At 27.8% G+C, this 13,695-nt stretch overlaps 1 protein-coding gene across 1 annotated transcript in view; it reads right to left on the bottom strand.

The window, feature by feature from the left end:
- Positions 1–13,695, bottom strand: part of park (parkin) — a 39,540-nt gene that overhangs the window by 20,381 nt on the left and 5,464 nt on the right. Inside the window, exons 2-5 of the mRNA XM_067262622.1 lie at positions 12,727–12,886; positions 11,212–11,327; positions 7,744–7,943; positions 6,681–6,817 (exon numbers count right to left, since the gene is read on the bottom strand). Of these exons, the coding sequence (XP_067118723.1) occupies positions 6,681–6,817; positions 7,744–7,943; positions 11,212–11,327; positions 12,727–12,886 (613 nt within the window). The remainder of the gene's footprint in view (positions 1–6,680; positions 6,818–7,743; positions 7,944–11,211; positions 11,328–12,726; positions 12,887–13,695) is intronic.

The following is a 13,695-nucleotide window of genomic DNA, read 5'->3' as shown; positions in this document are numbered from 1 at the left end:
AGTAAGATGAACTTTCATTGGAGGCTACACCCCCACGATAAAATGCTTCCAATTTGCATTCTATTGTGGGGGCGTAGCCTCCCATGAAAAGTCATCTCCATGTATGAAAATTGTTTTTGAACTGTCGCTGGCTGAAACAACAGAAGAGAAAAAACAAAAACACAAAACAAAAAAAAACAAAATAGGTTTTTGTTTTTTTTCTTTTGTATGTTGATGGCATTTTATGTTTTTATAAATTGTAAATATCATTGGCCAAGTTTTTTAAAAATTTTTACGTAATAAATGTACTTTACATACATTTCCAACATATTTGAGTGCAACAAATTTATCTAACATCCCTATTGAAATTTTCTGAAAATTTTTATTTATTTTTATCATTCAGGAATAAAGAAATAATAATTCATTTAGAATATTGGCAGGGATTCAAAATTGTGGAAAAATTCAAAAATTATCTGTGTTGTATTTTATTCATTTTTGTGCCAATATTAATTACAAAATGAATCAAGCATTATAAAATCCTGCTGATTTTACAAAGAAAACATGAGAAACTGAAACTGCAACTAAACATTTTTGGTAGTCAGGAAAAGTCAGAAGTAGTCATGTCATATAACCAGTTAACTTGAGACTTGAAGAAAAACAAAATAGCTAGAAATATAACATTGTGCACAACTTCATTGTGCCTGTACACACTAATCAAACACAACACGGTTTCGACAAAATCAACAAATTATTGACATTGAAACGGCAGTTGACATATATATATTGGAAGATATGGAGGAGGAAACACACAGAGAAACGAGCTACGCTACAAGGATACAAGGTGAGATTAGAAGACTTAAAGTTGATATAGACTACTTAAAAGCACATATTGCAGAGAATAAACAGTTAAAAACACTTACCCTTCCTAAGTCTATTAGCCAGAACATACCAGCATATGAGAGGAATTACATTAATAATAGAATTATGAAATCAACCGTAAAATTTAAATATATTAGAATTAGAAGACTGAAGCGCAGCCTACAAAAATATAAGAAACAAAGAAACCAACATGAAAATGAAGAAGTTAAAACCTTTTATACCGATAGCATTGACAATTACAAAAAGGCTAAAAGTATAAAATTAATAGAAAAGTTTAAATATCCATCTATTGAAGAAATAAATGAGTGGAAAAAGTCCCTTGTGTTAAACAAAACAAATTACGCGATCCCTGAAAATATTTTAGAAATTATGCAAAAAGGATTAGACTTTAATGGTCCTAATAACTGGAGAATAATAGATATAATACCGACCTTAGATAAAGCTTGTGCAGGACTGACTGAAGTAGATTCTGAGATAATGAAAATTAATTTAAGTAATATTATAAAACATCATATTATAAGGCAAAAAGATAGAACAATAATTAGAGATAAAAACTATTATAAATATAATGCTGAAATAGAAAAACTGTACAAGTATTTAAATGATAATAACCTTAATATAATAAAAGCGGATAAGTCAAAACAAATTGTAGTTGTAACCAGAGACTGGATAATAGCGAAAAAATTAGAAATTATAAATAAGGGGAATTTCAGAGAATTACCGATAAATCCAAAAAACATAATATACGAAGAATTAAAAAAACGAATTAATATACTATACAAACAAAAAAAGGTTACCAAAAACGAAAAGATATTTATACTATCCGAGGATAACGAAAGAACCCCTAGATTAAATATTCAGTTAAAAACTCATAAACAAAATGAAAAAGTACGACCAATTGTTGACTTCAAATTTACTGTATTGTATAACTTAGAGAAATATCTAAAAGGAAAACTTAAAGACTACGAAAACTCAATCTGTTCTATTCGAAATATGGAAGGATTTTTACAAGAATTAAAAGAGGTTCAGATAAACAACACATCTAAGTTAGCTAGTATTGACGTTGTTGAAATGTATCCGTCAATTACATGGAAATTGATTAATAATCAGTTAAACAAAATGAATGTAGACCCTTATATTATAGATTTGATTGAGTTTGCTTATAAGAGTAATTACCTAGAATTAAATAATAAATATTACACACAAGAAGACGGCATTAGTATGGGGTCAGTTATAGGACCGAAATTAGCGGAATTAATAATGATTGAAATCGATATTAAAATAAAAAACATTTTGGGTATAGATTTTTATAGAAGATACGTTGATGACATACTAATAGTATATAACGAAGCTGAAACAACAATAGACAAGATAGAAGAATTAATTAACGGTATCCATAATGAAATTAAGTTTACTATAGAAAAAGAAAAAACTGATAACAGCATAGCATACCTTGATGTGATGATTAAACGGAAAGATAGAAAATTAATACTTGAACCGTTTAGGAAACAATGTTCAGTTAATAAGACACTGAATTATCGTTCAAATATCCCTTTACATATAAAAAGGAATATCTTTTATATGGAATATATGAATATACTTAGTAGAACCAGCGAACAGGAAACAAATCAGAAATATATAAACGGTCTAAAAAAGAAATTTAGTTTGAATGGATATCCTACAAGATTAATTAACAATTGGCAAAAAAACATACATAATAAAGGCCCTTTCCCTTCCAAAAAAGATGCAAATAATAAAAAAATTAAATACTTAAGTTTTCCATATATAAAATGTGTATATGAAAAAATTAATAAAGAACTTAGAAAAAATAACATACAGCTTGCACCAAATTATAAAAATTTAATATCTAGATTAAATCAGAAACAACGTTCAACAAATAATATAGAAGATAAAAATGAAATTAAAAATGTCGTTTATAAAATACCCTGTACTTGTGAGAATAATAGTTTTTACATAGGCGAAACCAAAAGAACATTAAAAACGCGTGTCAAAGAACACATATCCGATTTAAAATATAGTCGTTTGAACTCAGCTTTTTATGATCATTGTGTAATCAATAATTGTAATATAAATCAATCAAATATACAGATTTTACATAAAGAGAAAAGGATTTATGATAGAAAATTTAAAGAAAGCGTTGAAATACTACGAAACAAAAACCAAGGTTGTATAAATAAAAACTTAAGTGTTAAAATTCATAATAATTGGTTAAAAATAATATAATGAAAATAATATGAAGAAATGTACTAAATTATTATATTTTGCGATAATCGAATGGTAAAGACAGAATTATTTAATGAATTAATGTTCCGTATTAATGTTATGTAAATTAGATAAAGAGAAAAAATATACAGAGTAAACGTTAAGCCAAATAGTGATTTATTGTAATATAAAAAATTGAAAATTAAAAATCTTTGTAATTCCCTTAAGGGTTTCTAAATGTTGGCTAATTAATTTGTTAATAGGTGCAACTTACGGCACACAGTGCTATATGCAAATTGTCGGATTGGTCGATGAGGTAGTAAAAACGACCTTTGGAATTTGTAAATTTTGGTTTTTAACTTTTTAATTTCTACAGAAGTTATCTTATTTATGTAATAAAATTAAAAAAAAGGTTTCGTTTTTTATGGAGTTAAAGTTGCGTGAAAAAATTGATATTGAAAATGAAAAAATGGATATTGAAAATGTAAAACCTAAGTGTCGTCAGATTTCTGCTGTGTGTATAGTACCCATGCTAAAGCAAGGTATAGTCTACAAAGAATTTATATGAGTTTTTAGTTTTTTGATTTTTATTTATGTCATGTAGAAAATATATTTTTTTATATATGTTTAGTTAGCTGATGAGAGGCTGAAGCCCGAAACGTCGATGTAGAAAAACACGTTCTAACTAAATAAAGATTCAACTAGCCTAGTGTTGGAAAAATAAACGTCACTTCATTGTGCCTGTACACACTATAACAGTTATATTAAATTTTAATAATACTCTTTTCTGTGTGTTCCTTTCTACTGACACTAAAAGACTTTAATCTATTACAACAATACAGTTTGAACATAAATGGAGATGTGTTGTAAGATAAAATTAATTGATTTAAAATGAATTACATCTTAGCACTTGATTAAGTAGCTGAAACAATAAATTTTGATACTGCATAAACAAATAAAATTTTTTAATATATAAAAAATATAATATATCCAAGCAATTCTATTTATCATTTTTTTACATTTAAATGAACCCTCCTTACATTTTTGAATTCTTCACTACAATTAATTGAAAATGGCAAAGTTTTATCAAAATCGACCCATTAAATCTTGAGAACAAACACAATTCTGCAGCAAAGCCCATAGAAGACATGATAGCAACCATGGAAATTGCAAGATAAAGCTGTGCAATTTGTGCAATATCACTTTGTTGTGACTACTCGTGAAACTAACTTATATTAAAAATGAAGTCACAGACTTCCCATTTTTTTTATTACAGTTTTGGATTCCTCATTGCAATTAATTGAAAATGGCAAGATTTAATCAAAAACTGATCGAACAGATTTGAGAATGAACACAATTTTGTAAGCCACATAGAAGAGGCTTTGCTAACACTCCACCTCAAATATTAGTACAGAGTTTCATTACATCCTGTATAAAAAGATAAGAAAGCTTTACTCTGTGTAAATTTTTAAAATTTTGAATTTCAAATCTGGTAAAATCTTAAATTTGATACTTGTAATTTAATTCACAAACAAAAGTACAGTGAAATCTCATTACAACAAACTTGAGAGAACCACTAAGGAGGTTTGTTAAACTGAAAGGTTTGTTATAATGAAAAATGTATATAAAGTATAAACAAGTTAAGTAGCTAAAAATGCAGTCCACATATGAAACAAAGATATTATATTTGTACTTTGAAATAAGTAAAACAATATAAGATATTCTTTATATTGTTTTACATATTTCATGTAAACAAAGTACTGTTTAATTTTGGAGTTATCAATTTAATTCAAACTTCCAAATCATATGCTTCCTATTCTGTACCACTGAACAGAAGAAGCCCAGCAAAGTATCCCTTCCATGGATGTCCTTTGGTGCCATTTTAACCTAGAGCAGTGGTTCTCAAACTGGGGTCCACGGTTCTCTAGGGGACTGCAAAGGGGTCACTTCGGGCAAAGAAAATGTACCCATCCCATTGAATGTACTGTACCATTTGGTTACGTAGTATGATGCGTGCCATCAACCAGAAGTATCAGGATGCAAAAATTTTATATACAAACTCACCTCTATTAACAATAACAAGTAATGAATGGTAACAGTTGCTTGCTTACATACTATGATAGCATGCATCATACTACGTACAATTTGATGACTAAGATTTGCCATTTTCTAAATAAATGTTTTGATAACAGTAGCCTATATGTTAATTGTAGTTAATTTTAAAGGGTTCACAAGCAATCTAAAAAATTGTAAAAAGACAGTCATGCAAGAAATCCAGAAAAAGTTTGAGAACCACTGACCTAGAGCCTCAAGTGAGGAAGGTAAATAAAATTAAAAGAGGCATAAATAGCCATCCTTACACTTGTGTCCATGACAACTTGTGGCTGTTGTTGTGGTTAGTACACCTGTAATTTGTTAATTACTTCTGAGTTTATCCCTCTCTCTGATTACAGTTGTTTACCATTTGAAGCAATAGTAAAGAAGAGGAAAGAAGTTGTAATGAAATTATAACAGTGAAATGAAAATTGTATAAATTTCATAATAAATATGCTTGCACAACTGAAAAATTTTGTCATGAACTGCTGTGGAGGTTGGGATGGGAAAAATATAAAAGTTTATTATTCTGGAAAGTTCATTATTAAAAAAGTTCATTTATAAAGAGATTATATTGTAACAATAATCATATTGGTATATTTTTAAAATTAAAATTATTAGTCAGCTTCTGAGATTTTAAACTATATATTAGATTTTATATATAGTCATTTACATATAATATATAGCAGGGATGGTCAACACGTAGACTGCAGTCGACCGGTCGACCGCAAACGTTTTGAAAGTAGCCCACGAAGCTAAAGTTGAACAATTTGCTTTCACTTGATGTTTAAAAATCTTAATATTCAATAATTTATTCTTACAATAATAATTCGATATATTATAATTCTTCTTATAATTCGATAATTTATTCTTACAATAATAGACTGTCTGTGTAACGTACCCATACTGTTTGTATTTATCCCGACGAACAATGCAAATGAATGTTAACTTTTAAATTAATTGTAATCGCAACTCATGCGCATATAAATGGCAATTGCCAAATTTTGAAAAACTTGCTGTGCTTATGCAATGTCAGATTTCGTCCAATTAAACATTTTTATTCATTTGCTTATTCACAGTGTATTTTTTTAAGTTAATAAGTATTTCATCTCAAAAAATAAACAAAATATAACTAACATTTTTTTCTTTATTTTGCTAAAATTTTTTGTGTATTTATTTCTTTACATTGTATTTTTTTAAAATTTAATAAATATGATTGTGCTTCATAAAATAAAAAAATATAATTATTTGTTTTCTTTATTTGCCATAATATTTTTTTAGTTGAAATTCTTGTTAATTATTTATGAAAATATCTATGAAAAATTTGAAAAATCCTAAAATTGTTTGCCCATATTCATAGTCGTCCGCAGACTACGTTTTACCGAATAAGTAGCCCCTAAGGGATAAAAGTTTGGCCTTACCTGATATATAGTATGCTATAATGTGCATACATATAAATAATATTTAAATTAATTTAAAAATATCAAATAATTTTAAAATATTACCAGGACATGGCAAGGTATATCCTAATTTTTCATCTTGAATAAATGTTCTTTCATCAAGTCGACTCAAACAATAAAGGTGAAAACAGTCTAAACAAATTACATGTCCATCTTTACAAGGAAAAACCAATACAACAGAACTGAAAAGTTATAAAAATAGTAATACTTTTATCATCCTAAATTAATAAATTTTAAATTTATTAAAATCTTATATACAAACATCGTCACAATGCATATTGAAATCTTATTGATATGATGAATGATCGTATGAATGCTGTTATACAAGCCAAAGGTGAAATAAGTAAATACTAATGTACTGTCTGAGGTATTATTTGTCAGAAATGGCTACATCTGAGTGTTTTTTGTCTCACATGCTTTTTTCAATTGCTCATAACTTTTTTTATGTAAAATCTTCAGTTATAATAAAAGTAATAAATATAAAATAATTATAAGTGTACAAAATTTTTCTGTATGATATTATTGAAGGATAAGCTAGAGATTGATTAAAACAACATGCTGTCCGAGGTTCCACAGTTTCTACATATGACAAATAATATTTAGTATTCTTTCCACTATATGGCTTATGTTGTTTATTTTATGAACATTAGTTTACATCAAAATGTTATTTGAAAACTTTGAATAAATCTAAAGAATCTGCAAAATGATTTATTTTAGTTCATTCACATATTAAAATTAAAATCAGATTCTATAATCTGTGTGTACCCATGGTATAAGTTGAATAATAGATATCAAAACTATGTAGATAAACTTGTACAATGAAAATAAATTATAAATTATCATTTTATATTTTAAAAAGGATGAAAAAATTCCTTAAAATTAAAAATTCATTAAAGCTTAATTAGATAAATGTTCAACTTATTGAAAACTTTTAAACAGTTGTAATTAATGTAAAATTTTAGCACAGTTTACTTAAAAATAACATTAGTCAAACATAAAATAACTAAATGAAATAACACAAACTTTTGCTTTATAGATAAATTAATTAAACAGTTTTTTAAAATATTTATAGATATTTTATTTAATGTTAAGAAGTATTTTAACATACCTTATTTCTGTACAGGAGAGACACGAAACATTTCGAAAATTATTTTTAACAAGATATAATACCACAGCTGTTTCTTCTTGAGTTGACGAATGTGATGCACATTTAAAATAAAATTCAGCAATATTTCCTGGACAATTCTGTGATTGACAAACTCCAGGAATTCGATTAGGCAATAATACATCATCCCAACATGTTGGATCCTATAAGATTCAATTATATATGCTAGTTACAAAAAATAAATATCAAAGAAAATAAATAAATTTTTATCATTTATTTTATTCCTTTAATTTAGAAATAATTAATTATATAATGAAATATGAATTTAATCTTTATATAATATAAAGTTTATACTACATAAACATTTTAAAAATGCATGAAATATAGCATCATATATCAGCTAAAATAATACAATTGAAAATATGAATTATTTCATGTCTCAATTATTTTATATGGGTCTCAACACCTGAAACAGATATAGTTCTTATATACTTTTTTAATTATAGAATGGTTAAGCTATTGAAACCTCTATTGAGACAAAAACATTCAAATTAATATATAATAGATGTTAAAATAATGCTGGAATTGACTACAAAATACTTGTATTGTTTTGTATCTTGTTAAAAAATTTTCTGAAGGATCAAACAAGGAAAAAAAATATTGATTATACAAGTAGAAAAACGATTCTCAAATTTCCACTTATTGTTATATCTTGTTCTATATAAGATTCGCATAATTTTACCACTTCATATTTTCAGATGAGGGGTAGTATTTTGTTTGAGCAAAGATACTTTTGTAAATATTCATCATTTTCCTGATAAACTGATGATTCTTACATGTCATTTAATAAAAAATTACAATGATCTTATGGTTACCTTGGCATTAGGAATATTTTTGAACCATTAATAAAATATCTGAAATTACTGATTATAAAGTAAACAGCAATCAATACAAAGATATCAAGAGATGAAACATTCTTAGGTCTATGAGTTTATTTTAGACTTGAAAATAATTTTTCAGAATTTGGCATTTTATTTCAGAATAGATTAAACATTTATTATATTCAGGATGGTCAAGAGGGAAGAAAAAACAGGACTGTACCCTGGGGTCTAGACCTGTATAGACCAGAATCTGTATAATAAACTTTAATTATAAATTGTAAAAAATTAATTTATATTTCAAATGCATAAAAAATAAATGTAATAAATATCAAATCAGATGTCTTAGAAGGCTGTAGCCACTACCCTTGATCATGCTCTGTAGCCCTAATTATATTTATAATTTTTGTTTTTTTATAGATGCACCAGCTAATCCTGAGACTTGTTTTGAGAATGTAATTAAGTGTTATTTTACTTTCTATATACTTATACATTGTAACTTTAAATTCACTGTGTAGATAAATATTGTTCTATCAAACTATAAATGTGAGCTGTTTCTTGTTTCTATATTTGACTTTTTTGTATTAATTATTTAGTATTTTAGTCTCATTTCATTTATTATTTCTGATAGATTCTTCACAAACTAAATATTTACACATTTGTATTAAGAAAACTTTACTACTATATTGAACATTTATAAGCTAGACTGCTTACTATTTATAATTATGCACTTGATTTTGACTACATACAGTTTTGAGCACAGATTACAAATATTAAGAATCAGTAAATCCACTATTCAACAGAAGTTTAAAAATATATAATTATGCATTACAAAAGTTAGAGAGAAATATTTAATTAAATTCAATTCTGATTTATATAAAATTATGATTTTTAGGGTAAATGTGAGCTTAGGTATACAAAATGACGGCACTTCCAGTAATCTCAAATGTAATGACTAAACGAGTTGCGAAGTAGAGGGAGCTGCTGACGATTGTGTCGTGATATGCAAATTATTTTTTGAAACGCCCCTTGTGTGGAGACACGGTAGGAGAATTGTAGATTTTGCGGTGATACTGAATTTGAGTTTTTTAAAACTCCTAATTTTTGAATTTAGTTATTTATTAATAGTAATTTGTTAAAAATTGGTTCATTTAATATTAATTCTGAAGCATTTTGGGCTGAATGCACCTCTCAATCGTTTTTCCAATTGTTCAAATCTGACTTTTCCAAATTAGGTATTGATACCAGAATTGATAAAGGTTTTAAATTAGCAGTAACATTAGGAATACAGCACGTACAGGATGTGTGTAAAAAGTGTTCTAATTTATGTAAAATAATCTATCAAATTGACAGAGAATCATGTGTTATGCGATGTCAAACATGCAGAAGCAATTCTTCAGCTTTTGAAGGAACATTTAAAGGAAAATGCGGCAAAATCTCATGGAATTGAATTTTTTCGTTTATGTCGCATTACATTGGATTAGACTGCTCTACTACAACAGCCGCCTTAGCCTCAGGTATTTCTAATAGAGCTGGAATAGACTGGTCAAACCACATCCATTTTGTAATGATGGTTGCTATGCATAATTTAACTACATTTAAAATTGGCGGGCCAAACAAAACTGTAGAAATAGACGAAACAGTCGTATGCAAACGCAAATATGAAAAAGGTCGGAAATTGAAAAGTACAAAATGGGTTGTCGGTGGAATATGCAGAGAAGACAGGAACTACTTTATTTGTCAAGTGAATGATCGATCTGAAATCACCTTAAACTGGATAATTTCTAAATTTGTTAACTCAGGGAGTACAGTCCTGACCGACGAGTGGAAAGGCTATACGCATATAGACGATCTGCACGGAATCGATATTGAACATAGAACAGTCAACCATTCAGAAAATTTTGTTAATCCAACTACAGGCGATCACACCCAAAATATTGAAAGACTCTGGGGGTATTTAAAAAATAAAAAAAATCTGCCGAAACATTCTACCGACGATCTATCCGATTCGTACATGTATGCATTTATGTACAAGAAGTTTTTAGACTGGCCATCTAAGAAACCCGGCGAAAGATTTTATATATTCTTACAACATTTAAGAAAGATATTTCCTGGATCAGGCAGAATTCCCGAATGGAAAGAACCAGAGACTGTTCCCGCCGCTCCCGTTTGTACTAATAAGAAAAAAGTGAAAAAGGAAACATGCAAGAAATGTGATGTTACAAAAAAGAGCGAAAAAACCACCAAGAAGAAATGAAATCAGACCGGTCCGTCAGAATCAACTGTTGTAGAAAACAAGCATTGGAAGAAGGGAAAAGAAGCATCTTAATGTAAGTAAATCTGTTTGTTCAATTTAATAATTACCTTTTTACATAAAATAGATTTAAAATAGGGATTATTAGTGTCTAATAATCCGCGAGGCCTAATTTGCATAAATATTTTCGCCGATAGTCGTAATCAAGATGGCGGCCGGAAGTGCCACTATTTTTGTATACCTAAGCTCACATTAACCATTTTTAGTATAAAAATATAGCAACAAAAAAAAATAAAAAATGTTTAATCACTCTTTTATGTACTGTAAAAATAAAACAACCTTAGACACTATAAGAGTTCCTTGTTTGCATAGTTTGCATCTAACTCTGAGTTTTCCTGGACAGACATCTTTACATTCACCATTGCAATAAATGAAAAAATGAGCTTTCTCTGGTTCTGAAATGAAAACAAAAATTTATCAATCTTATAAATGTATTATTATAGCATTAAAAGAAACTCATAAAATGTATTAAATATGATTCAAATTTTTATATTTAAGTATCATTTGTTAAAATAAGTATTAACTGCTTAAAACATAAGTATTCTTTTTACATTTTAAAATTGCAAATTATATTAGCTTTCTACAAAAAAAAACCATATTTACTCATAAAACTATTTTTGTTTTGGAAATAGTATTCAAATTATTGAAAACTTATTCGTTTTTAAGATAAAAATTCAGGTAAGAATGCATAATAATATCAATTAAATATGCAAAGTGACAAAGCAAATGAATGGGAAATAAACTGAATGAAAGGCATTTGTGTCTTTGATGATGATTTCAAGAAAAATTATAATGGCAGATGACTATATATCTGCAATACATAAAGTATTTTTTACATTTTATAAAGACATTCTTAGTGACTTCAGACAGCAGAAAACGTGTTCGATAAGTTTGTAATTATACGTTAAAATCAATAGATAACCCATATCACCACATAACCAGCAACCACTTTGAAACACAGATAATTAATAGATTAGCTGCATAAAATTATAGTAATAAAAAAAAAACTAAAAATTCACAAATTAATTGTTTGTAAATAATGATATCAGATAATTGAGTATATTTTAAATTTTGGGGAAATTAGATATATTCAGTTAAAAATAGAAGTAACTGAAGTTATACTTTCAATGACAAATAATCTCAATATTCAAGATTTTCATTATTATGTCTGTGATTTAGTTTATTAATGTGAATTGTATAATTCAAATGCATGTATATTTTAAAAAATAATTTGCACAAATAAAATGAACTGAACTTAAAAACTGACTAGAAATAATTAGTAACATATTAAAAAGTGAGTATTTAATCATCCAAAAAATGAAAAAATTAGATTTGACAAACATTTTCGAACCTTCCAAGGTTCTTCTTCGGGTTGCGACGAATTTCTGTTAAAATGTCGTTAAGATAGAATATTACTCGAAATTTGAATACGCAAAATTCCGTGAAGTTCTACAAGGCATGCGCACTAGATATGTAGTGTTGAGGAGAATTTACAGCTCTTTATTTACGAGTACTTGCCACGCCACAGAGAGATTTAATTCCTCTTTGTGGTTGATGCATGTATTGTTGAATTTGTAAATATACGGGGCTTCACGGAATTTTACGTATTCGAATTTCAAGTAATATTCGATCTTGACGACATTTTAACGGAAATTCGTTGCGACCCGAAGAAGAACCTTGAAAGGTTCGAAAACGTTCGTCAATATTAAAAAGTGTTAATAAATTCAATTGTTAAAATTTGCAACTCAATAAAATGTAAAAAATTTAAAATTAAGTAAGTTTGTGACTTATTACTTTGTAATAAGCATCCTGCTCTTTTTTCTTCTTCAGATATTTGAAGTTTCACAACTGATTCACTAAGAAGACGACATGATTTTGCAGGCTTTGAAATTGGTAGAAGCCTGCCTTTAACCTGAACAACATGAATTATACTGTGTTGACTAACGTCACATTCCTGAAATAAAATAAAAATATGACATTCAATTAAATGCCGTAATTTTGTACAAGTTCAAAATACAAAGTTTTATTGAAAAAACTGACACTGACACTCAATAAATTTAGTTAAATTAGTTGAAATAAGTTAGTGAAATTTAAACTTTATTATTTTACAATGAATTTGAAGTAATTATTTTATTGAATAAACACCACAAATTACATTTAATCATCATAAACAAAATTTAGTTTTAATTACCTTAATCACTATTTCTTTAACTAAAATTTATTTTCAATTTTAACTTTCTTTTAGTAAAATATTTATTTTGATTTTCTATTGGAAGACTTTGTATTTGTTAGAAACATGACATATCTAAGTTCAGATTGATTGATTCATTTCTACTATAATTTTACTAAAATATACTATACAGGGTGTATCAGTACAGCAATTACAAACTTTCAGGAAGAATAGAGTACACCTAGATGATGGGAAATCACATAGCAATGTATGGTCGGAAACGCTTTCCTGGCACGGTAGTGACGATACAAAACACAAGAAACACGAATGGAGTAAGAAAACGTTTATTATTCTTAGTACGGCAAAAATCAAAGAAGGTGTTCGAAATTACGACTCCAGGCCTTGATGCAGGCCTCACATCTCCGGCGCATTGAACATCTAACGTTGTCAAAAATATGTTGACTTCTCCAGCAGCTGCCACGATGCGTGCAACAAGTTCCTCGGCACTGTTAATGGGAGTTTCGTACACCAGCCAAAGACGTCCCAGCATTTTTGCTGTAGTGTTTGTGTCCTTCCTTTCTTGTGTTTTGTAT

The sequence above is a fragment of the Centruroides vittatus genome, unplaced genomic scaffold, assembly GCF_030686945.1.
Source record: "Centruroides vittatus isolate TY-2023 unplaced genomic scaffold, ASM3068694v2 contig_150, whole genome shotgun sequence".
NCBI lineage: Eukaryota > Metazoa > Arthropoda > Arachnida > Scorpiones > Buthidae > Centruroides > Centruroides vittatus.
This window is presented reverse-complemented; position numbering and strand designations above follow the sequence as displayed.